Source organism: Furipterus horrens, unplaced genomic scaffold (assembly GCF_987537825.1).
Source record: "Furipterus horrens unplaced genomic scaffold, mFurHor1.1.pri manual_scaffold_12, whole genome shotgun sequence".
In the NCBI taxonomy this organism is placed as follows: Eukaryota; Metazoa; Chordata; class Mammalia; order Chiroptera; family Furipteridae; genus Furipterus; species Furipterus horrens.
In genome coordinates, this window is record NW_028327182.1 from 45573077 (window position 1) to 45599790 (window position 26714).

The window sequence follows — 26714 nt, forward strand, 5'->3', positions numbered from 1 at the left end:
TGTATTTAATGTCACTGAATTGTATAATTATGAATAGTTAAAGTGAAAAATATTATGTATATTTTACTACAACAAAAGAAACAGGTTAAGAATTTTGCGGAGATTTTACAACTGAGGAGCAGAAAATTCTAGCCTCTGTTACTGGACCTAATATTTGAATATGTTCCATTTTAACAAATTCGGAAGGAACTTGTGTAGGCTTTTCTTTATTTCATTTGGTTCATTCAGTCAATAAATGTTTATTTAAAAGTCATGGTATGTCATGTCAGATGGTCTAGATAGATGGGTAAGGAAGGTCTCTAGCTGCCAGGACTGGGAGAGTCAGCTGCATTCACAAACGACTATAATATAGTATAAGGACTGCAGTAGAAATATAATGAATAATAGTGGGAATACAGAGAAGGAGGTTCCGGAGGGGATCAGGGCTTCATAGAGAAGGTGGTAATTGATCTGCGTTAGAGGTTTGATAAGGAATTGGATTGCTCATTGTACTTCAATAATATGCAGAACATTTTCTCTCACATTTCTGCTTTGGAATTTTAGATCGAAGTATTTATAGCTTTTTCAAACATATTAAAATATTTTTCTCCTCATGTATAAACAGATTCATCCCTGACATCAGAAAAACATCTTGGTTAGTTCTCTGTCCTACTTTTTAAATATTTACAAGCACAACCACTTTGAGAAATAATTCAAAGTCAATGAAACATGCTTGGATTCCTTAAAGAGCATGTGATTTAATAGGGAGATAAAGCAAAGGCAGCTGGCCAGTATGTCCTGAAGAAGTAGTTAAGTGGGATGGCTGTGCAGAGGCAGGAAAAATGACTTCTGCTGGGCGGTGGAGAAAAACTTCATGGACAGGGCTGGGGTAGGGGGTGGGGTGTCTTTGAATTTTCCTCTTAAGGATGTGTAGAATTGTGATAACTAGATGTGAGTAAGTTCATTTCATTTGGGTAGAAATATATGCACAGAAGCAGAAAAGTAAAAAATATTAGTTCTATTCATGAAAACAGTGAAAAAGCAAGCCAGAAAAGCCCATTGGGGCCAGATTACGAGGATCTCCAGTCTTTTAATGTTCTCCTCATTCTTGGAGTCCGAGAAGCATGATTTGTTACTGTGTAAATGTAGGAGAGAAAGGCTGAAGTCTTCACATCTCTACCCATATACAAAGGATGATGGAGAAGAACGGAAAATAAAAGTAGTGATCCAAAGGCACTGGATGGGCATTAGGCTCATGGGGTGGGGGGGGTTGGGGGGTGGGAATAGAATGGAACTAGAAACACAATATATTGAAAAAAGAACATATTTTGGAGTCAGTCAACCCTGGGTTCAGATTCTGTATTCAAAACTGACTATGCAAACTTGGCCAAATTATTTAGAAGTTCTGAGCCTCATTTTTCTTATGTGACAAATGAGGACAATAGTAGTATCTTTGTACAAAGTTATTCTGAGCATTAGAGAAGATGCATTGACAGTCTTATGTAGACTCCAGATGGCCCTCCAAGATACCAATGTTAGCTCCTTCCCCAGGTGATTTCTAAAGTCCCAGCTGAAGTCAAATGTCTGTGAAAGAATTTAGAAGGTTTTTTTTTTTTGCAAAAATAAGTTGTTCACATAATTGAAGCTAAAATACATATTTCTAGACAACTAATAATTAGTTTCAAGTATAAATAAAACTATAGACAAAGTAGATTTTCCTAGTGCAGGCACTTATCTCTTGGGATTACTCAAATATTTCTGAGAGCTGCATTAACCATTTCGTTCCTTTGAATTGCCACGTAGGGCTGTGGACCATGTGTTTAGAAAATAGTGTGTTATCAGATCTAATATAAGGTCCCTCCAGTTCCTTTTCCTAATCAGAGCTCTTAGTTAGGGTTTTACCCTGTGCAGTGTATCCTTCTGCTAAAGTGAATATCAGCCATACTTAAAAGTATAAATGCAAATTTGAAAACATCTCCCATGCTTTCAGTTAGAAATAGTCTGTCTAGATAGTGGTACCTTGTGTCCCTACTAGACTCTATGTCTTTATAACTAGCCTTTCTTCTAATTATATTTCAGGTGACCCTCATAGGTTTTCTATTTTATAATAAGATTATTTGTAAATGAGGCCATCTCCTTTTTGACTGTTGTATCCTTATTTGTATCTCCTGATATGGAGACAAATGTGTCAGGATGATGGTGGTAGTGGACGTCGATAGATGGTAATGGAAAGGCCTCTAGTGTTTCAACATTTGATGTGATGTTGCCATTTAGTTAGAATCCCATAGCACCCTTGTCACATCTTTCCTGTCACCTGGCTCATATCATACAAGAACTTTTGGGAAAATGTCTTTTTCTCATTGAGTTCTGCGCTTATTAAGGAGAGGGTCTTTTCTGATTCATTTCCATATGGCATTAGCACCGAGCCTAAACTTAATAATATATGTGTAGATATTTATAGGGGGTACAAATAAGCACCTTATCAAGGCTCAACAAAAAGATCCTGAAGTCAATAATGTCTAACAGAAAATTACGAACTCCTTTTTAGAATTTCAAAGATCATTCACTATTCAGCTATCTTCCTAAAAATGTTTTATTTAAAATTAATATCTTTGGGTGGGGGAGCAATGGGGTAAAAAGTGGAACAACTGTAATAGAAAAACAGTAAATCAAAAATAAAAAAAATAAAAAAATTAATATTTTGAATACCTTTTAGGTGATTGCTTTATAAGAAAGCAGGAAGTAGATACAAGTTAAAATTCCATTTTTCTTGAAATTAAAAGAAAGAGGTGAAGACCAAATTCTGTTTAAATTCTTGGTCCAGGTATGAATTGTTTAATTCCTTTTCTAACTTGGATGCTTTCCAGCAAACATATAAATAAATAAATTCAGGAATTAATAAAATTATCTAAATGATTACTTTGTACCTGCCCATGATATACAAAACAAAGGTAAACTTTCATGGACTGTTTTTGGATGCCATTTCTTGGTATTTTTAAACACCCTTTCTTAATACTTCCCACTTTGGAATTTTTGTATATTTCTGTTTTAAATATTTTGTCTCAAGGTCACTCATGCACTAATCATTTTAAAATGATGGGATATGAGATGGGACCAAATAATGTGAAAATTTCTTAAGGAAGAATTAAAATACAACAAATAATTTGCAAAACCAATATGGTAGAAGTCATATTTATTGAAAAAATTAATATCTTTACTATAAAATTTGTAACAGGAGTATTTACTGAATGTTTATTTTGATGCATAAACCTGAATATTACATACCAAGTACAAGACAGTAGCACTAGTTTTTCCCTTATTTACATTTTATGAAAATTATTATGCAGTCCATGTTAAAAGAACTTATGATGGAGAATTGTTACATTAGAAAAATAATATTCTTGATAAAGCATTCCCAAGGAGTCCAATCACATTTTCTGCCTCTTCAATAAGGCAAAAGTCCTTGGAATAGCATATAACTTAATTTATAAAATACAATAACTGTTCAGACACATATTCAAGTTTTCTTTTGGTATGATTTTTTCCTCACTGTAAAATTACTTTTTTAAAAACTAAAACAAAGACTATTAGGAAAATGTCATCAAATGATTTCAGCTATACATCATATATACAACTCTGCAGCCTAGCAACAACCATTGCTACACCATCGTCAACTTTAAATATTTTGCTTGGTGAGCTATTCTCAAATGTAGCATATTTTAAGATTTTGCCATCATTATGACTGTGGAATCATTGTGTGGTTTTCATAGGAAACAGATCTGTCACAATATGAAGCTTTGTTTGTTTTAGGGAACCGGGACACGATTATATTTCCACTCACAAGAGAACGCCACAGATGGAACTACGGTCAGGCTCTACAGGCTCCACTAAGGTCCCATGCTGGACCAACCCCGAATCTCCTGCGCTCACACTGCACAGCCCCGGATGGCTTCAGGCGATTTCATTTCCAGAGATTTTGTTTTGCTTTTCATAGTTAGGTTGTTTTAATTCCTTCAAAGGCACACAACTTCCACCTTTTCTCCAGCGTTGCTCCCACGCCTGTGAATTCTTGTTTAAACATGCGTGGCAACCTCATCAAAAGCATTTCGATTTCATTTGCAGATATCTGTTAGGAAGAAGAGTCAGCTTTAGGACAGGAACATCATAGAGGCAGTGGGGGCTGGGTAAGAATGTGCTTTTCCAGTGATACAGACATCACGAAGTTTTCCACCTGGCCTTATAACAGGAGCTTGAGGAAATCAGGGACGGGATTCCTCCCCATTCTGTGAGCAGCTGTTGGGGAGGGACATGGGGCAAACGGACAGAAAGTTCCAAATTCACCTTTCACACGGATGGCTACCTTGCTGGCAGTGCCGTGCCTGAACAACCCTTTGTGCTATAGAAGGAGTATGGGGCCAGGGCAGGAGGGCTCAGATTAATCACCACCACTCTGGGGAAGCTCTTGGTGCCCTCGTCCTGTTCTGCAAAGGGCAGCACTCTTATCCAACCCACTGAGGGCTAGAGAGAGCATGGGTAGATTTCTTGCCACTCTTCTTTCTCAAACTTTCACAGGGACGAGAAGACAAGAAAGGATTAGGAACAGAAAGCCAAAACATGTAGCAATGAAAGTCTTGACATCTAGTCATAAAATCCAGGTAGATTTTTTTAAATCAATTTTTTCTTCTATCAATTTTTTATTTCATGCATTTTTATACCAATAATTCATTTTATCTTAAATAAAGAGCAAATTAACCACAATCCTGCTCTAACACAGCTGGTGCTCTTGTTTTCCTGTTTTTGCTTCCTAACCCATGTGTGAGTAGAGGAATTCCATATAGAGAGGCGACTAAAACCCTGGGATTGGGCTTCTGACATTGCTGTTTGAATCCTGTTTCTACTAAATGACCCCCGCCAACATAGTCTAAGCTCAGCAAGTGGGAGTAACAAGATTCCATAAGGATGTATAAAGACCCTTGGCTTAGCACAGCTTTGGGCACATAGAAATGTTCACTGAATCAAACCTATTATTATTTTCCATGCTATAATCACTGTATAAATACCATTTTAGAGTCCACACTTTCCATTTAACAATATTATGACTAATTTTAAAGAGAGACCAGATAGATCAGGAAGTCAAATCAACTATTTACTTAATATTCACATGGAAAAGATTTCATATGATACATTCAATATTTCTATAATACAAAACTTTAAGTAGAGGCAGTCCTGAAAGTAGAAGTCAATTGTTTTTTTTTGTTTTTGTTTTTAGATTTTATTTATTTCGGGAGAGGGGGGGGAGAGGGAGAAAGGGAGAGAAACTTTGATATGCAAGAGGAACATCTTTTGCATGCCCCCAACCAGGTACTGGGCCCTGCAACCCAGGCCATGTGCCCTGACTGGAAATTGAACCAGCGACACTTCAGTTCGCAGGCCAGTGCTTAACCCACTGACCCATACCAGCCAGGGCAGTCAATTGTGTTTTAAAATTTCTGTGGGAATTATTTTGAAATTTGAATGCATTTTCCCATAAAACCATGTTAAATGGATTAGTAGATTCGAAGATCAACCAACAAAAGCCTAATAAACAGATGATTGAAAGGTACACAGTGATTTTGAAAAGCATATTTTCTTTCAATGAGCACTGTGCAAAGCACCTTCACCAGTATCCTCACTTCATTCTCCCAACACTCCTATGAGACTTGTGAGACAGATATTATGTTCTCCATTTTATGGCCGAGAAGTCTGAGTGAACTACAGAACCATTTTATCAAAGACAGAATTCGGAATACAGTATTTCCTCACTTATTGCGGGTATTATGTTCTAGACACCACCGCCCCCTCGAAGTAGGAACCTTACATTTATTCTACATTCTTAAACCTATGTAACTTTAAAAACCTATGTATACAGTACCGCAAAATCCCGCGATATAGCGAAAAATCGATGATAAATAATTAAATATAATATTTTAAAAAATCCCGCGATACAGTGAGGCCGCGATAAGTGAACTTCGATATTAGAGAGGGACTACTGTAAACCTGTGCATGTGGGCTGGGACCTGTGCATTGGTATACTTTAAACAATCCCCATGATTGTCATCAGCTGGAGGTAATGAACTAGGGGTGTAGTTGTTGTTTTACATATCAAGCACCAGGGGTACTTATTAAAAAAACAAATCTGTAGCCCCTTCTCTGGAGACTAATTCAGCTGACCTGGGCTGTAGCCCAGATAACCTATTTTAACAATCACTCTAAGTAATTATGTTCAGGCATATTTGGGTTAAGAATGGGGACTTAAATCACATAGGCTTGGAATTTAATTGAGACTAGTCCTAAAGCAAGCTGTGTGACTTTGGGGAGGTCACTTAATAGCTGTAATTCTCAGTTTCCTCATGTGTATAATAGAAATAACAATGTCCTTCCCAATGTTATGAGATAATTATATGTATAATGTAGTATAGTGCCTGGCACAAGCACACTTTCTATATACATCCATGTATCAGTGCTCATAGAACACACTAATATCAAACATTTTGTGGTAGATGGTTCAAGCTGTGTTCATAGGCCAAAGGAAATAAGTACAGAGAGCTATGTGGTCGAACCCCATTTTTATTGGTCCAAAAGGCAGTTTTCCTTAAGTTTCTGGGGCCATATTGTCCTCTAAACAAGCTCCTTTCTTACTTTTGTAGGAGGACCCCACAGGTGATGTACCACAGGCTCCAATTCCATTCAAATTCCAGCAACACCCTTGGGATTAGTGGTCCTTCCTCAGATCAAGAACAGGCTGAGACAAACTGACAGACTGAGGTAACTGTGAGTCCATCATAGGCTTGTTTCCAGCATAACTGTCACCTCCCTTCGAAAAGTTGGGACAAAGTCTTGTGCTCTTCATTAGGTAGAAAAGCTAAATTCTTAACGGTAAAATAAAAATATGATCTGAAAATAGCATCTATGTGGGAGGCCAACTGGGGTCATCCAGTCAGGAAACGCCACCCAATAGTCCTGCAGCTGGTTATAAAAAATGTAAAAACTGTCATCTAGAAACTTTTCCTTGCAAAACTCTTCTGAAAATACTCCTTAATCTTACTACACTCTTTTAAGAGAGGGAGTAATTTACAATGAGGAAACTGAGGTCCAGAAAGATTAGGTACCTAGTATAGAGTAATTTGACAGTAAATGTGCAACTGGGTGCAGGTCCAGGCTCCCTGGCCTTGTTCTTAACCACTGAGGCCAGTCACCCAGGGAGAACCAGAAATAATCCTCTTGGTCATTGCCTTTCTGCTCCTGAATCGGGACCTTGGAGAGCAGTCTGAGTATAGGAGAGCAGGTTCCCTGGGATAAATCCTTTAGAGTGAGAGCAACATCAGTGGCAAAAATGTGGAAAATTCCCAACTCAACCAGCTTGTACAAATTCATATGCTAATGAACCTTCACAGGAACCATTCCCCAAAAAAGCAAGATCATGGGGAATCTTGTTTTACATAGTTTCGTGACCTGAGCCTAACTAATGTCTACCTCAAAGGAAGCAGAAGACAGCAGAGGAGTTTTCTACTGTGGACAGGGTGGACAGGGCCTCAGAGTAAGTGCTTTATGTGCATTTTCTCATCAGAAAGTTCATTAAACAATCAAACAAACTCCTTACTTGCTGTAAGAAAGAAATGAGATTTGGATTCCATTCATGGCATGCCCCTTAACCTGCTTCACTACCTTATCTAAATCACATTGCCTCTGGGTGTTTTCTCCTTTGGAAGATGAGGGAATTGGAAAGAAACTCACTGAATGCTCTGCGGACTTGGATCCAAGTGCTGGCCACACCATATATTAAGTTGCTGTCTTTGGGCAAGCTATTTAAAATTCATCTGCCCATGAGGGTTGGGGCAAATATTTCAAAATGATAGGATGTAATAGGTCTCTTGTGTACTTTAAAGCACAAAACAAACAGCAACAAGCACTTAGCCTTACTGTGTGCCAGATATTGTTCTGGATGCTGTTTATAGATTGTCATTCAGTACGGAGGGTAAAACTGAGGCACAGAGATGTTAAAAAAAGTTGTTCAAGGACACATAGCTAAGAAGCAGTGAAACTGGGATTCGAAATGCTTGTGAATACTTAGTTTGAATAAGTAATTAACCATTCCTCAGATTTTGACACAGCTAGAAATGAATATAATGGAAATTAGTGTCCTCAAAAGTAGTTAACTCTAAGTTGCTGTTAGTAGTGCGAGGTGATAGTCCGATTCTGCCATAAAGATGTAAATAATGTGACCAGGGATGTGTCACGATCATAGAACAGACCACCTCAGATGAAATCTCATCTAATATATCTATTGACTAAAGCTCTCAGCTAAATTCTAGAGTATTTCCTTAAAGATGTTTGTATGTCATGCCAGAAGACAGATAATGGAGAAACTGCTTTCAGGTTAGGTTAATGGTTTTTAAACCATTTCATACCCTGAAAAAATAAATAATCTTTATGACATATTCCATTTTGGATTTTCAAGGGAAAATTAAATTTGTCCTCCTTTTTTACACCATGGCAAAAGAATTTTTACTTTGTAAATACCTCACTTTGTTTTCATTTTATTCTCCTCCTTGTAATTCGTAATTTTGCCTTCATAATATCCTTTATCATTCTACCAATAATTTCCTGCTCTTGAGAACTGAAAGAGTCATGGTGTCATCACATAAAACAAAGTGGCCAGTCTCCCTGGCTGAGTTCAGTGTGAAATGGACCCATTTCCTCCTTGGTTGTGCAGGATTGATTCCCTTTCCCTAATCCCTTTGGAGATCAGGGATTCTCTAAGCATCCTGTGTCATGAATGGCTCTCTGGGCCCCAGGGCTGCTTGCCCAGCTGCTGAGGGCAGCTGCATTCCATCTTTCACAAGGATGCCATGAGGGGAATGAAATACACGTGGTTAAGAGAATCCTGTGTGGCATTATGATGGCGGTTAGAGGCATGTGTCATGACTGTGAAACCTCATTTTTCCATTCATCACATATTTGGTGTTCTAGAAGGTGAGGAAGATTGTCATAAACATGTTTTTATTACCCTCTTACCTAGCTGGCTTTTGTTCTAAGAAGTTGGTGGTCTGTGTATTTTCAGCCTTTGATGGTGTCAGTGGATCCCCCATCTCTGTTTTGCTTAAAAATTCCAAGTCTAACATTTATTCTTTTAGAAAGGATTGACTTGCTCTAATTAAAAATAAATAAATAAGAAGAAAAGATGAGAAGGAATAGAAACCCTATGTGTCAAAGGGACTTCTGTGGTTGGTAACAAATTACATTACAGATGTAATTTGTAAGAATTTGTAAGATCTGCTTGAATTTTTTTCTGATTTGTGGACTAGGGCAAGCCTATGCTCTCCTTGCCAGGCCTCTCAGCACATGTGTAAACTGACATAAGCAGACATAAACCAATTTTTTAATAAGGACGGTTGGCTTGATATCCCATATCAGTCAGGCAAGGGAAGCCAGGTGACGTGGGGCTCTCATCAGAGGCACTGAAAAGACACTGGCATAGGCTTTGTCAAGGCTGGACAGTCAGAGAAGCCAATTGGAAGACCAGATATCCTTCCACAGGGAAAAATGACTGTTAGCCTTCTGCACACTTTCCATATCCCTGGGCAAAGCACACCATCAGTATACAGGTACCTGCTATAGACATTTGCAGAGAAATACAGAATGTGGAGTGGGGGAGGACACTAGGAAGGAAGTATGAGAGAATAAAAAAGAAGGTGAGGAATGAGGAACAGAAGAACAGAGGAGGAAAGAGGAAAAGGAACAGGGAGGAGAGAAGGAAAAGGAAAGAAGGAAGAAGATAAATAGAAGGAAATAATTAGAAGGAGAAAAGGAAAGATATCAATGGAAAATGAGAGGAGGAAGAAAGGAAAGAAAGAAGGAAGGCGGGAAGAGGAGAACGGGGAGAAGTGTGCAAGGTGCATTAAAGTGCCCCAGAGGGAAGCCACAAGAATGTCTGCCTGCCCAACTTACCACTTAGTTCACATCTGATTCTCAAGATGGTTTGTAGATATTATACCATTTCCTCAACTAGACTACAACCTTTTTGAGAGCAAGACTCTTAAATTTCTTTTGTCCTCTGGCCATTCCCTGTTCTTTCTAGTCCCTAGGACAGTGCTGGGTATGGGAAAAGCAGGGAATTATCTAACATTCACTGGGTCCCTAGTAACGTCATCAACTTCTCTTGTTGTGAGCAACTGTCTTTTTATTCTTTATGTAGCCAAATGGAAGTATTGTTACCTCCAATACTTCACATGTCATATGCTTTTCAGAGGTGCTGTGACATCTAAAAGACTCATTCATTATAGTCTGTCTAAGCAACAGAAGGCTCATTCAATCATTAATATACTGTGACAGGTGGTTATTTAAGAAAACACTAGAATATACAGAATATTAAAGATTATGCAGGTGGGCAATCTTACAAACACTACTGGGTGCATTTCATCTACCCTACTGCCTATCTATAGTCTGGGAAAGAATGCTCTCCCATTAAGGCTGATTTAAATCTCCTCGGAACAGACAAAATGTTTTAGTTTTGTATTTCCAGAGTTATTGCTTTTAGTACATATATGCAAATGGTTTGAGTCCCTGGTGGGAAATGTGTGCATGCCCATAAGCACTTGAGCCCATCACCAAACAGTGGTATCACGTCCAAATGGCAGGTCTCTAAATCCTCCAGCATCTGCAGCTACATCATGTTGAGTCTGATTTTCAGAATAAAAGCCTCCACTTGGTGGGCCTTGGGAAGAAGCTATAGGTAAGTAGAGGGAGAAGGCAGACACACTTGGAGAACTGGGTCTTAGTCTCCTAAAGAGTACACTAATTGGAGGAAGAGCAGAGGGATCTGTCCAATTGACTAAGATAGAAGATATTCACCTGCTAATGCTCACTTCCTTGCTCCTCAGGATTAGCAAGTGGGCTTGAAGGGTTCTGGGCTGATGTGGGAGATTCTATGCATTGATCAGAAACTATTTTCAAGATAGTGTTGCCTGTTCAAAGAGCTTACCTGCCTGTGCCCAGGACATGATTTTTGATTCAGCAAAGCTTCAGGGAGCCATAATCCTCTGCCACCTTGCCCTGTTTTCCTGTGAATGACTTGGTCATGTTTTTGATACTACAGAGCTGAGTGAATGACTGTGAGTGGTTTAGAGGAGGCGGAGAAGAGAAATATAAGCAATTATCATGATCAGAGCAGGAAAAATATTTAATGGGAAAATGATCTGTTACTGGCGACACAGTTTTAGGGGAGGCACATGCAGTTTACATGCCCAGGAAAATTTAAATTAATTCCTGTCTCTCTTTCCATTTCTGATCATTCTTACACCCATATGTGACCTTGGAAAATCCTAATAAAAACAGCCCCTCTGCAGGCTGGATAGAACCTACTTTCCTTGCTCTCATCAGCACTGGGATAGGCAGAATCTAAATGTAATTTTACAACATTTGTGGTGATGGTGATGTCTGATGTCAAAGAAATGGTGTTGTTTTAAGTGGAATTTTTAAAAAGCTATCCTACTGGAGCCAGCAGCCCCCCACCCCACAACCCTCCCCTGGTGTGAAGGCCAGGAGGAAGCCATTACCTAAAATGCAACATTAACCAAATCTGGTGGGGAGCCATGTGACACCCATTGGTTCCGGTTAACGAGGGGCAGGTGCACCAGCCGCTGCACTGGAGAACCTCAGCATCGGAGGGCTGGCTTGTGGCTGATGCAGGGACAAGGCTCTAGTGGGTACTTAGAGGGCAACCTTTCATTATTTTGTTTTCTGCTTAAAGCCCTGAGGATATAGAATTCCAATATATTGCAATAATTTGCTGTCTGGATTAAAAAGTCAATATCCTTTCAGTTTCACTGGGATAGAAAGAATATTTAGTCCAATCCCTAGCACCCAGGAGTTTTAAGTCACAGCACTTTTTCGATGTATGTTTTACTTCAGGCATGAGGTAAAAACTTGACAGCTCTACTGAGCATTTCATTCAGGAGACAGATAGCTGTCTGGGGAAACCCTGTGTAATTCCTCTGTGAGGAAAATACTTCCTTCATTATCTTCTAAAATAAAAGTACCAGTCTGAGATGAAATGAAATTTCCCTTGATTGAATCTCTCCTGGAAAGGCCCATCATCTAATGACCAGAGATCAGGTACATGAATTATCTCCTCAGAGACATCTGAGGGAGACCACACAGCCCTCGCCTGAGCCAATGGATGATGGATGCTCTGTCCTGAGGGGAGGAGTAAAAGAAGAGCCTCTATGCCATCCAAATAATTCACTATTTATCATCTCCTGGTGATTTCACATACACATGTGCAGGCACACACTTTGTGACAACACACATGCACACACATTTCATAGATGCATAGATCACCAGCCTGCCCTGACAGAGCACAGGAGACCAGAGCCCTGGAATTCTTATATAAATGACAATTAGACTCTTTGACTATTTCAGCTTATACTTAAACAACAACTGCTTCTTCGCAAAGGCCTCTCATTTATGATTTCCATAAAGGGGAGGAAAGAAATGTCAACAATACAAGGGAAGGGCAAGAAGAGGAATGATTTCTTGGGGGCTTATTCTGGGCCAAGCACATTGGTGTGTGCAGTATTACATTTAACTTTCCAGGCAAAGGTAGTGGAAATAGTGAGGAAGAAAGGTATTGGTGAAGGGGAAAAGCAAAACAAAACAAAACAAAACAACAGCAACAACAAAACACAAAGAAGCCCCTCAAAGCTTTATTTCAACAAGGTGACATCTCGTCGGCAGCCGTCCATCTCGAGAGACGATGGTGTAGCTTCTTAAGAGTCTATCTGCACCGCCGAGAATGGTTGTGCAGTCTGACTCGGGAGTGACACGGTATCTGTCTCCTCCCGTGTTGAATCGACATCTTGCGATGACGCTGGAGTGTCCTCTCCAGTGAAGCTGGAGCTACAGAGCCTGGGCAGGGTGATATGGAGGGTCTGCTGTTGCCCATGCAGCAGACCCCCCCTCTCTTCGCAGCTGAAGGGTCCAAGGGAAAGACGGAGTCAATACAGCTTGGCTTCAGGTGCGCCGCAGGAGTTGCCGGTGTTGACTACAACGTCAAACCGCCTTAGGGACTCCGGCTCCGGATTTTCTGTCGGGGTTTACTCCCTTAGCCTTTCCCCTGAAGAGGTATGCCGCAAGGCAGCGGAGGTTTTTTGGAGTCAGAGTTTTCCTTCTCTGATGTGCCCTGACTGGAAGATCGAACCAGCGACACTTAGCTCGCAGGCCGACGCTCAATCCACTGAGCCAAACCAGCCGGGTGACATCTATAGCTCTTACTTCTCACTTCATATGAGTTAAAATGAGCATTTTCTATTACCTCCCTATCCATGAGGGGAGCTCACAAAGAAGACACTATTATGATCCTTAACTTCAAGAATCTTACAATCTCTCCTTCCGTTTTACCCTGCCTTGCGATTTACCCTTTCACTAGTTGTGATAGAATAAAAGGGCATGAATCTCTATGGCTGAAAAATGGTTTTTGTTCCAAATGACTTCTCTCAAGGGGAAGTATAAGACCTATTAGAAAGGTCAAGCAATTGTGGGATCATGAATTGGTAAGATCATTTGAATTAAAATAAGAACACCGTGTAATTTAATCGATACTAACCACTGAAAATTTAGAGTGACTTATGTGTGTGTATTTCAAGGTCAAAGAACTGCGGGCTATGCTCCTAGTCCTACAAATTCCATGAATTTTGCTGTGCTCTGTGGAAGAGCTTCTTTTTCCATTTTTCTTCCCAGCAAGACATTTAACAAGCTACTCAGTGACAGGCCTCAATTCTCTGTTTGATACTGTATTTATCCATCCTCTTTCAAGGCCTCCTGGCACAAGCAGCACTGGTTAGTGGTATCACTTTATTTCTGCAGGGTACCCTCTCATTGTTGACTGAAATTCGATACACAATTGAGCTCTTTTGCCCCTTCCCGTTGGGTAGTGGGCTAGGAGTATAGCTAATTTCCAAATGGGAAAAACAGTCACAGAGAAATGAGGAGTGATGTCTGACTAAGAGGGTGACCCTTGAGGGGCAGAGAGCTGACTTAGTCATTCTTGTCATTTAGAGAATAATGCTGGAAAACAACCATTAATAACAATTTTCTTGAGAGTCATATCAGATCTTTATGTTATTTGATATAATTTTTTGTCTATTGTATAGAGCCCTTAACAGAATTCTGTGAGAATATGGTCTAGGGATAATGCCCCATTAGCTGCTCTGACCTGATTTTTCCCTTGTTTTGGGAACTTTCAGGCCAAACTGCAAATTTAAACCCCTCATAATGCTTTTAAAAGTAATCTGACATCTGCTGAAGTCGTCATTTTAGATAACTGCTCTTTTTTCTACAAAGACAAAAGTGAAAAGAAGAAAACTATCTGGCAAAAACCGAGGTCCTTGAAAAGGAGAGGTGCTGATCAGCCTCCATAAGCTACTGTATCCCTAACGCAGCACACATGGTCCCCAGCAGCTGGCAATCAGCACGTTCAATGTCAGCAATGCAGGCCCCCTTTGGAACAAGAGTTTACCTTGGAGTCCAGCTGTTGCATGTATGACCAGAGATATTCTATATTGGCTCCGAAAGGATGGACATGAAGAAACGTTGATATGATGCCTGAATTAAAAATACAAACATTGGTTATTGAGAGGCAAATAAGTCTCATCTATTGGATGACATATTATAATGTCACCTAACTCTAGTGATGGTTTTGTCAGGCTAAGTCATATAAAGTCTTGCCCTTTCTAACAGCATTCAAAAAAGCTTTCCCACCTGGCTGGTATAGCTCAGTGGATTGAGCGTCAGCCTGTGAACCAAGTGTCACCGGTTCAATTCCCAGTCAGGGCACATTACTAGGTTGCACGTCAGGTCCCCAGTTGGGGGCACGAGTGAGAGGCAACCACACAGTGATGTTTCTCTCCCTCTATTTCTCCTTTCCCCTCTCTCTAAAATTAAATGAATAAATAAATAAATAAATAAATAAAAAGAAAAACAAAAACCTTTCAATAACAGCCCTTTCTGAGGACAGTAATAGTAACATGACAAAGAGAACACTCCATCTCATGGAATGATAGTAGTAGTTAGGAAAGCTAGTCTGAGATAATACGTATATAGGTGAATGAAGGTGTAGTTAAACAAAGGTTCCAGGAAGCATTTCCACTACCAATGTTATGCTTGATTTACCAATATAAAGTTCTAGTTATTGGGAAGATAAAATTATCTCTTTTCTTTCCCTCAGTGGACTCTGCCATATGAAAATGGCTCATACAGCTGTGTCTGACATCACACTGCCTCAAATTTCCCCAACAATTATAGCTGCTAGTTATGAAAAGTATTTAGTTCATATTCCCCTAACTGCCACAGAAGGAAGCATGAATATTTTCTGGAACCTTTTCTGTTTTCCCATGGTTGTTGCTGTTTTTTAAGAGGGCCCGCTTGCTTTCTCCTTCTCTCTGCAGTAATTTACGAATCATTTAAAAGGTCCAGAAATGGATGGTTTGGCTGAGGGCTGATAATAAATCAGAAGGCTTTTCTATTGTGAAAAATCAACTGTCAACATTGTACTGACAAATGAAAAGCTTGATGATGGTGTCATGGCTGAGGTAAAAGCATTACCTTTCTACCCTCCCTGCTCCTATATCCCGAGTCAAACTAGTGGATATGAGGACGTTGACTCCACAGACTGTATGCTTGTATCTGTTACAGAACTGTGTTCAGATTGCTATGTTTGCTTCTCTTTTAAGCAGGTTTTGAGCTGACTTAAATCTGAGGATAAATCCTCCCATTGTATATTTGGAAGCTTTGATGCTTGAAAGCTAAAGCAAAGGAAAGGCCCACCTTGTATGAAATGCAGTCAGGGAGAGACTAGATGAGAGCTCGTCTTTCTTGTACTAACTAGGTCACCCTGTGAATAGCAGGTAACCTTGGGTTGATCAGGGGTAGGTCCTCACGGTCCCCTAATCTCCTGTGTGACACTTTGGATGCTTGCCAGTTTTTAAAGAAAAGTTAGCAGTTTATCGTTAGTCTGAGGCCAAGAACCAAAATGCGTAGATAAGCACTCTCAAAGACTTGTCCTCAGAACACTGCTTTTAGGTGAGTTTTCTTGGTTTGCAGTGAAATGAGGAAGACAGAAATAATTAATTTCATATTTCCTTAGAGCTTGAACCTCACTTTCAGAAACTAATCTGTTTTTCCTGAGATATTAATCCCTACCATTTTATTCTGAGATAATGTTCTTCCTTTCTTTATTTTTTTCTAAAATGTCCTTTTTTATGAAATGTTGGTGATGATAAAAGGCAATAATGTTAGTTTTAATATCGTTAGGTGGCAAATGTTTAATGTACTTAGGTGGTATTGTTTGGTTCCCCTCCTAGCACTTCATTTGTTAATCTATCTTTTAACCTTCTACCTTTGGCAACTACTTTCTTGTGTCTGAAATTCTCAAATCTGGTGAAGTGGAATTGTACATAACTCATTTACTAACAAGAGTTAAGATATGGAAGCTCATGAATGATTTACTAAAAAAGAAAAATTAGAAGTATTTAAAAAATAACACATTCATTTGTATTTCTTAAGGGGGCGGGAGGCATAATTCTGCAGGATGGTGAATGGGGCTTTCCCTGCTGTCCCAGGCTGAAGACAAGCGGTTCTCTGTCCACCACTTTCCAACAGAGAGCCTCCAGCAAATGGTAGGCAGATCCCCTCTCTGTAAGGAGGAGAGAAGTAGGAGTCAGTTCTGGCTTTGTGACTAGACAAAGGTGTTTCTAGTGAGCGGTTCTTCTCACACACAGGGAGGAGATGGGGCGCTCCAAGAGTCAGGAGAGGTGCTGCAGGAGGGGGCAGCATTCCTCTCCTGCATTGGAAATCTGCATAGACAATAGACTGACAGACCTGGCTTTGAGCTGACTGAGCACAGGGGAGATGGCGGGGCTGAGATGAGGAGCAAGCAGTGTGGCGCTGCAGCGTTGGGAGTGACAAGGATGTGTGTTTCTCACGGGCGAGGGCATCTCAGAAGGTAGAGGGGCTTGGGCAGTCTTATGAGTTAAGTACCCACGAGCCTCAGCAAATAGGGAAAAAAATTTTATATTACTATCTTCACTGGACAGAGACTTAGCAACATCTCCGAAGAACCCACAGTCTCTCCTATAAATGCCCAAGGGGATGTGACATGAAGTTAAATGTATTTAGTGGAATAACTAGAATGAGTCAGAAGAGGATGGTGGTGAAGGTATGGAGGTGAGGTTGATAACACTTGGCCTAAAAGATGAAGAGCTGAAAGAAGAAATTGTGGGATACCAGAAATGGAAGGACTGAGGGTAGTCACTCTGTGCACATGTACTGTCCTTCTCCTTCACTGTTGGTTGTCCTCAGTCCCGGTCTTGGTCTGCGCCCTCAAGGAACTCTGTCCTTAGTCTTTTCATGTTCTGGTTCATTGTTGTAAATGTAGTATGCACTTATGGTAAATATGTATTGGATGAACTTATCCTCTAGAACCAAGAATAGCCAGTATGCTTGTTTAAAATTTCTGCTGTTTTGTTGTTCAATTATTGACAAATGAGGATATATAAGAACCTTAAAAATTGTCTAATAAATGATGTAATAACATTTAAAAAACCAGATTACTTTGCAACATTTTCACTCATGATTCCTGACTTTAACTCATCTTGTTAGGGATTCGGAAAGACAGAATAACTTGGGTGTTTGGGGCATGAAAATTTTTTTGAAATTTAATTTTTAGTTGAGGTAACATTGGTTAATACTGTTATATAATTTTCATGTGTGCAACATAACTTGATATCTGTATACACTACAGTGCTCATCACCAAAGCCTAGTTTCCATTTGCCACCATATATTTCGCCCCCTTTACCCATCTTTCCCTACTTCTACCCTCTTTCCTCCTGTTAATCACCAATCTGTTTTTTGTATCTATGAGTTTGTTTTTGTTTTGCTTGTTCATTTATTTATTTTTAAAAAATTTATATTCTGGATATGAATGAAGTCATAAGGTTTTTGTCCTTTTCTATCTGATTTATCACTTAGCACAAATCCCTCAAGCTCCATCCATAGTGCCATAAATGGCAGCATTTCATCTTTTTAATGATTGACTAGTATTCCATTTTAATATCTACCTATCTTTCTATCATCTATCTACCTACCTGCCTACCTACCATATCTCTTTATCCATTCAGACATTGATGGACATGGGTTATTCCACATTTTGGCTATTGTAAATAATAAACATAGGGGTGCATATATATTTTTGAATTAATGTTTTCATGTTCTTTGGATAAATAACTAGAAGAGGAATTGCTATGGTAGTTCTGTTCTTAATTTTCTGAGGAATCTCCATAGTATTTTCCATAGTAGCTGCATTAATTTACAGGCCAATCAATAGTATATAAGGGTTCTGTTTTCTCCACATCCTTGCCAGCACTTGCTATTTGTTTATTTATTGATGATAGTCATTCTAATGGGTGTGATATGATATTTCATTGTGGTTTTAGTTTGTATTTCCCTAATAATTAGCGATGTTGAGCACCCTTTCATGTGCCTGTTGACCATCTCTATATCTTCCTTGGGAAAATATCTATTCAGATTCTCTGCTTGTTTCTTAATAGGATTGTTCACTTTTCATTGTAGTTGAGTTGCATGAGTTCTTTACATATTCTTGTTATTAACCACTTATTAGAATTATCATTTGCAAATATCTGCTCCCATTCAAATGGCTGTCTTTTTGTTTTATTAATGGTTTATTTCCTTTGCTGTGCAGAAGCTTTTTAGTTTAATATGGTCCTATTTGTTTATCTTTGGTTTTGTTTCCTTGGGCATGGACCCTTTTTTATTGAAACTATTTTGTTTAAAAACTAAGGAAAAATGCTTTTATGATTTTTATATATATTTCTAAAATCAGATTAGAAATCTTGACCCAGACATGAGTATTTTTCCTTAGGAGGATATATAAAACCATCTCAGTTTTAGTTGATATTATCAAGCCATTAGATTTTCTTTATAAAATTTTAGCAATTGCCACTCCATACATGTGGGGCCAAGACAGGGAGTTAAATAAAAGTTTCCCAACGTTTTCCTATGAATGGCAACAAACTTACTCAGTGTTGCTAGATATATCACAGAAGTGGGAGGCATTAGTCATCATCCTCCAAGCACTGTACCCTTCTTCCTCACTAGTTCCTTCCCTGCCCATACCAGTAGCATCCCAGAAGCACCAATCATGCTGTCTGAGAAAATGAAGTTTCTAGCTCCTGGTTTTGGATCTGAGTCATTTGAAGGGAGCATACTAAATAATTAACTAAAGCTTCTTTTCACCTCCTTTAAAGGAACTGGGAGGTTTTTTTAAATTTTTTTTGCAAATGGGAAAAAGGACAAGTCTAACTCAAAATCTAATGAAAAATGTTACAAACCAGAAACTGGAGACCATTTTATTGTCCTCTGGGAGGGACCTAAAGGCTTGATAAAAGGAACACTAAGAACTGAGGGGGGAGAACTTAGCCATTACCGAATTGGTAGATTTCCAAAGGGATGGATTCAACAATTGGTCTTGGCCATTTCCATGTAGAAGCTGAGGTCTCCATATTTAATAATGGATTTCCCAACAATGGAAAATACAACTGTTAAATATATAATTTAAGAAAATAAAAGAGGAGTAGAGGAGGTGTCAGTATGCTTGAGCTTTTTGCACATGTCAGGACTTTAAAAACTACTTTAGAAAGCTACACAAACCAGCTCTATACAACCTGTGGCAAATTCCTCATTAAGAAGACCCATGTCAACAGACACATTTTGAGCTTTTCTAATCAAAATCATCTAATTTACTTTCATTTATAGACCTAAGACCAAAGGAGCAGCATTTAAGTTAGTCAAATAATGCTAGATAATTACTGCTTCATTCACTCTTTAATTGATACAAAAATATTTTAAATAAAGGTTTGCACATGTCATATGTTAATAGGAAACAATTAAAATGTTATGCAAATAATCAAAAAAATACATTTTTACTATTTGTTTGGATCATATAATTTTTCTTCAAAATCTGTACATATTCTTGACCCTGTATGACTCTAGTCCACTCTGAGCCACTATCCTTCTACCCAAGCCCAAGAGTGAGATTTTGTGTGTTGTCCCTTTGAGAATGAGGTGCCTGGGTTACTCCAGTCTCACCATGGCTCATGAAATGAATCCCTGCTGACCTTTACAGCCAGATGTTATGTGGGTTTCTTTTCCTGGGAGCCCATCAGTGGGGTTGAGAAGGGGTGAAGGTAAATAAGATGAAGATGAAGGAGGAGATGACTAATGGAACTGATGGAATTCAGCCTTGTTTTTAAATTTTCTCCAGTCCCTGGGAACAAATAGTAGTATTTTTTTCCTCTTGTGCTCCGTTGTCCTGTTTTTGAGGCCATTTTCTCCTTTACACCATGGGTCTCACCTTATGGGGGGAGGTTGTTATTGAGCAGAATACAGTGAGAAAAGAATCTCTTCCCCTTTCTGTTCTAAATTCATTTTTATCTCTTCCAGTCTCAATAAAATCTTTATGTAATCAATACCACCATGTTCTATGGGAAAAAAGAAAAACCTTCTGCTTCCTTAGCTCTGCTGGAAGCTTTTTCTTCCTTTCTCTGTATATTGGGCTCAGAGATTACACTGTGGCTCTATGTGAATATGGACAGTTAGCATTTACCAACATGTAATAGTCTACTCTTTTCTGTTTTAAAAAATTAAAATTTGGGCAGTGAAGAGTGGGTTTGAGACATTTGGGTGGGTTAAATGGGCATTTTGACAACATGGTTTCACCTTTGGCATGTTCAGTTGTGATGTTTGACAGACATCTTTGCAGCTTGAGGTGACACTTAAAAAAAATTCTCTCAGACTTCTGGCCAAGATGGAGGCCTAGACTGACACACTCCATCTCACTCTACAACTAAGAAAAACTGCACCTACCGCAAAACCAGAAATAACCAGAAGTTCCAGAAAATAAAGTTACATGGAAGTCCAACGTATGAAGTTATAAACAAGTGGTGCTTGTCTGGATGGGTAGGAGGGACGAAGCCGGGGCAGAGAGGTCAAGCTATGCAGATGGCGGCAGCTGTGGTGAAAGGTGGCAGGACTGCAGTAAACACAGACACCCATATTTAAGGGGAGGCAAGAAGCGCTTGGGGAGCAACCCTGGCTGCAGACCAAACCCGTCAGCTCACAATTCCAATGCCAGGGAAGGCAGACACCCATTGCCTTGGACTGTGAGGGCTAAAGGGCGTGGAGAAGGAAGAGGAGGCTCCCTGTCTCTCAGTGGAGAGTGAATGTCAGGAATCCATCTTGGACCCCCGCCCCCACACAAAGCGCCACAGCATGGTGAGAAGGGTCACCCAGTAGTGACAAGTGCACAGAGCTCCGCCCCCTATACCGTAGGAGGTGTGACAGCCCTGCCCAGGAAGGAAAGGTAAACAAACCTGTCAGGATGGCAGGGATCATGATAGAGATCCCAACCATGCAGCTGACTAGACAGCAAATACATGACCTATCGAATCAGCAGATAGATAATCTTTCTAAGGCTCAGTTCAGAGCTATAGTTATAAGACAGCTTACAGACACAACAGCAGATCTTAAACAAGATGGGGAAGGAATGAAGGCTAGTCCTGCTGAAATGAACAAAAACACATATGAAACAAGTGGTGAGGGAAGGAAAACCAGGGATCAAATCAACAAATCGGAACACAGGGAAGGAACAAACAGTCAACCAGTGCAGAAAGAGGAAACGAAAAGTAAGGAAAATGAGGAGAGGCTCTGAAACCTGTGGGGCAGCTATAAGGGGGCCAACATCCGAATCATAGGGTTGCCAGAAGGTGAAGAAGAAGAACTAGAAATTGAAAAATTATGTGAAAAATTAATGAAGCAAAACTTCCCTAACTTGGGGAAGGAAATAGACTTACAGGCCCAGGAAGCACAGAGTTAAAAAAAAAACTGGACCCAGGAAGAACCACACCAAGACACATTATAATCAAAATGTCAAAAATTAAGGATAAAGAGAGAATCTTAAAAGCAGCAAGAGAGAAGAAGAGAATTATGTAGAAAGGGATCCCAATAAGACTATCAGTTGATTTCTCAAAAGAGACTCTGCAAACAAGAAGGGACTGGCAAGAAATATTAAAAGTAATGAAAAGCAAAAACCTATAACCACAATTACTCTATCCAGTGAAGCTGTCATTCAGAATAGAAGGGCAGAGAAAGTGTTTCCAGGACAAAGTAAAACTGAAAGAGTTCATTAGATCCAAACCACTGTTATATGAGATGTTAAAGGAACTTGTTTAGGAGAAGAAGGATCAAAACTATGAACATTAAAATGAAAATGGCATCACAACAACCAACAACAGAAGCTAGGGAACCGAAACAAAGGCAAACTAAGTAGGCAGTGAGAGTGGGAAAAGAATTATAGGTATGGGGAACATATTGGGGGGAGGTCAATGGGGAGGGGGCAGGGGGGAAAAGAAGGGAGATGGTGCAGGAATTAAGAAGCATAGCAGGAGGGAGTGGTGTAGATAGGAAGAGGTTGAGAAGAACTATATGAACAACCAATGGACATGGACTAAGTGGGGGGGACAACCGGAGGGAGGGGGAGTCAATGGGTGGAGGGGAACAAAGGGAAAAGAAATTGAGACAACTGTAACAGCATAATCAATAAAACATATTTAAAACAATTCTGTCCTAATCATGATTTGAGTCCTACCACTCGATGGGAGAACTAGCAGAATCTGTATGATCTTGTTGAGAATTGGCATTCTCTATAGTAACTGTATTCTTTTTTATTTTAAAGTTTTCTTTTTGTTTCACTGGAAAGGAAAGATGATGCATGATTTTAAAACATTAAAAACATACAAGTTGCTTTGTTAAAATATAACAAAATGTGTACAAAAAAGTTTCCTTAATCCAGTAATCTTTTTAATTTACCATTTTTCCTTTACGTCTTGATCCAAACTATATTTCAGAGATAGTTTTAACTCAGTATATTCCTTTAATTGTTACTTTTCATCCTCAAATGAATGTGTACCTAACAGGTTTGTTTGAAGCTGTTCAATTTTGCCCACTTGCTTTTTTAAATTTAAAATATATTTTATTTTTTATGCTATTAAGAGCTGTACCAATTTTCTGCCCTTTGCCCCCCTCCATCCAGCACCCGTACCCCCTCAGGCAATCCTCACACTGCCGTCCATTTTCATAGGTCATGTATATAAGTTCTTTGGCTACTCTATTCCCTTTGCTATACTTTACATCCCCATGACTTATTCTGTAACTACCAGTTTGTACTTCTTAACCCCTTCACCTTTTTGCTCATCTCCATGACACTCCTACCATTTGGCAATCATCAATACATTCTCTGTATCTATGATTCTGTTTCTGTTTGGTTTGTTAGATTCAATTCTCGATAGGTATGCATTTATTGCCATTTTCTTGTTCATATTGTTGATGTTCTTCTTCTTAAAGAAGACCCTTTAACATTTCATATGATACTGATTTGGTGGTGATGAATTCCTTTAGCTTTTTCTGGTCTGGGAAGCTTTTTATCTGTCCTTTGATTCTAAATGATAGCTTTGCTGGGTAGAATAATCTTGGTTATAGGTCATTGTTTTTCATCACTTTGAATATTTTTTGCTAATCCCTTCTAGCCTACAAAGTTTCTTTTGAGAAATCAGCTGATAGCCTTATGGAAGTTCCTTTTTAGGAAACTGCTTTTCTCTTGCTGCTTTTATGTTTTTTTCTTTGTTTTTTACCCTTGGCATTTTAATTATGATATGTCTTGGTATGGACCTCTTTGAGTTCATCCTGTTTGGGACTCTCTGTGCTTCCTGGACTTGTATGTCTATTTCCTTCACCAAGTAAGGGGAGTTTTCGGTCATTGTATTTTCAAATAGACTTTCAATTTTTTTGCTCTCTCTCTTCTTCTGGCAACCCTATGATGCAAATGTTGGTATGCTTGAAGTTGTCCCACAGGCTCCTATATCATCTTCATTTTTTTGGACTCTTTTTTTTTATTTGTTCTGATTGAGTGCTTTTTTGCTTCCTTATATTCTAAATCACTGATTTGGTTCTCGGCTTCATCCACTCTACTGTTCATTCCTTGTAAATTGTTCTTCATTTCAGTTAGTACATCCTTTATTTCTAACTAGTTCTTTTTAATGGTTTCCATGCCCTTTTTTTAAGCTGTTGAACTTCTCCCTAGTTCGCTGAGCATCCTTATAACCAATGTTTTGAACTCTGCCTCTAGTAGATTGCTTGTCTCTAATTTGTTTAGTTCTTTTTATGAAGTTTTGTTCTATTCCTTCATTTGGGCCATGTTTGTCTCTTCATTTTGGCAGCCTCTCTGTATTTGTTGTTATGTATTAGGTAGAACTGCTATGACTCCCTGTCTTGGAAGAGTGATATAATGTAGAAGGTGTCCTATAGGGTCCAGTGGCCTAGCCTCCTCTATCACCCAAGCTGGGTACTTGACATGTGCCCTCTGTCTGCGCTGTGTACACGCTCCTCTTGTAGTTGAGCCTTGGTTGTTGTTTTCAAGCCAATGGAAAAATTTACCCAGGCCAATCAGCTGCAAGGATGGCTGTGACCCTGACCACCAACTTCCAACATTGTGGAGGGTCAGTTGTTCAGGGGTCCACTTCACAGAGAAGGACTTACTTAGGCAAGCTCTGGTGCCTGCTGGATCTGTTTCTTGAGTGTGTCACTTGTGGAGGTGGTTGGGTGGTGATGCCCCAATGTAGTCTGTAGCTGTCTATGGCGTGCACAGGCTCTGGGGCTTCCCGGGAATTGCAGGCCAAGGCCAGCTACCATCTGTGTTCTGACGAGGGCCATCTAGCATAAGCTACAAAGTGATCTGTATTTGGTTGCTACCTGTGTTGGGTTTGGAGGTACCAAAGCGAGTACAAGCTCTGAAACAATGCCAGCATGGGACACACCAAGGCCTGATGTTGCTTGTTTGAGGAATTTATGAAAATCTGAACCATGAGCCAAGACAAGCCATTCGTATGGAAAAGCAACTGGAAACAGCCTGGAAGTTGGGTGGCAGAGAGCCTTAGAGAATCACCCTGTGTGGAAAACAGTATGAGCCAGGTTGATGGAGTCTTAGATATGGTACCCATCTGCCTGCTCTGTTGGGGGAAGGCTCAGAAAAGGAACAATGGCCTCTGCCGGCACTTCTGTCTAGGAGAAAAATGCATCCTTGTTCTTGCTCTGATGTCAGTCATTCAGTTCCTTCTCATATACCTCTGGTGCCTTTCAATCTGCTGCTCCCATGCTGGAGCTTAGGCAAAGTAATCCAAATAAGTTTGTGTGCTGGCTCTTTAAGAGGAACTGCCTGAGACTCTAGAAGTTTGTCTTCCACAGCCTCAATACCCTGTGGTTTTTATGGCCAGAAGTTATGGGGAAATATCTTCTTGGCACTGGAACCCTGGGCTAGGAGTGCCTAGTATGGGGCTGACATCCCTCGCACCTGAGATATCCCTTCCTAGTATTACCCACCACACGTGGGTGGGGGACCAGCCCACTCTGTGTCTCCACCCCTCCTACAAGTCTTGATGTGGTTTCTGTTTTAATTCTGTAGTTGTAGGACTTCCATTCAGCTCTATTTCTCGTGGTTCTGAATAATAATTGTTCTGTAGTTTAGATGTAATTTTGATGTGGTTGTGCAAGGAGGCAAGCTGTATTTACCTCCACTGCCATCTTGAATGGAAGTCCTCACTTGCTTTTTTTGATCGTATCTTTTTTTTTTTTCAGATTTAATGTGTTTTATTGATTAAAATATTACATTTGTGCCAATTTCCCTTCCCTCTGCTCCCCTCCACCCGGTGGCCCCCCTCCCTCCAGTTGTCTCCCCCTTTTAGATTATGTCCATTAGTTGTGCATACAGTTCCTCCCAACCTCTCTCCATCTATTCCATTCCCTCCTACCTTGATCCCCAATTCCTATATCATCTCCCTCCCTTTCCCCATTCCCCTTCCCTGTTGACCTCCCCCCAATATGCTTCCCATACCCACAGTTCCTTTTCCACTCTCGTTGCCTATTTAGTTTGCCTTTGTTTCATCTCCCTAGCTTCTGTTTTTTTAAACCAGTCCCTTTAACATCTCATATAACAGTGGTTTGGATCTAATGAACTCTTTCAGTTTTATTTTGTCCTGGAAACACTTTCTCTGTCCTTCTATTCTGAATGACAATTTCACTGGATAGAGTATTCGTGGTTGTAGGTTTTGGATTTTCATTACTTTGAATATTTCTTGCCAGTCCCTTCTTGCCTGTAGGGTTTCCCTTGAGAAGTCAGCTGATAGTCTAATTGGGACCCCTTTGTACATAATTCTTTTCTTCTCTCTTGCTGCTTTTAAGATTCTCTCTTTATCTTTAATTTTTGACATTTTGATTATAATGTGTCTTGGAGTGGTTCTCCCTGGGTCCAGTCTCTTGGGAACTCTCCTTGCTTCCTGGACCTGCAAGTCTATTCCCTTCCCCAAGTCTGGGAAGTTCTCCTTTATTATATTTTCACTCAATTTTTCAAGTTCTAGTTCATCTTCCTCATTCTCTGGCAAACCAATGATTCTTATGTTGGGCCTTTTATAGCTGTCCCAGAGGTTTCTGATCCTCTCATTGTTGCTTCCCATTTCCTCTCGCTGCATTGGTTGACTGCTTGTTCCTTCTCCATATTCCAGTTTGTTGAAATGAA

General features: G+C 39.7%; 1 protein-coding gene across 3 annotated transcripts in view; it reads right to left on the reverse strand.

Annotated features, from left to right (window-relative positions):
* Positions 1-3181: 3181 nt before the first annotated feature.
* Positions 3182-26714, reverse strand: part of ENOX1 (ecto-NOX disulfide-thiol exchanger 1) — a 303179-nt gene continuing 279646 nt past the window's right edge. For all 3 annotated transcript variants that reach the window (XM_090258345.1, XM_090258343.1, XM_090258342.1), the window contains 2 exons: positions 14534-14619; positions 3182-4105 (listed from right to left, as the gene is read on the reverse strand). In XM_090258345.1, the coding sequence (XP_090114471.1) occupies positions 3974-4105; positions 14534-14619 (218 nt within the window). In that variant the 3' untranslated portion in view covers positions 3182-3973. The remainder of the gene's footprint in view (positions 4106-14533; positions 14620-26714) is intronic.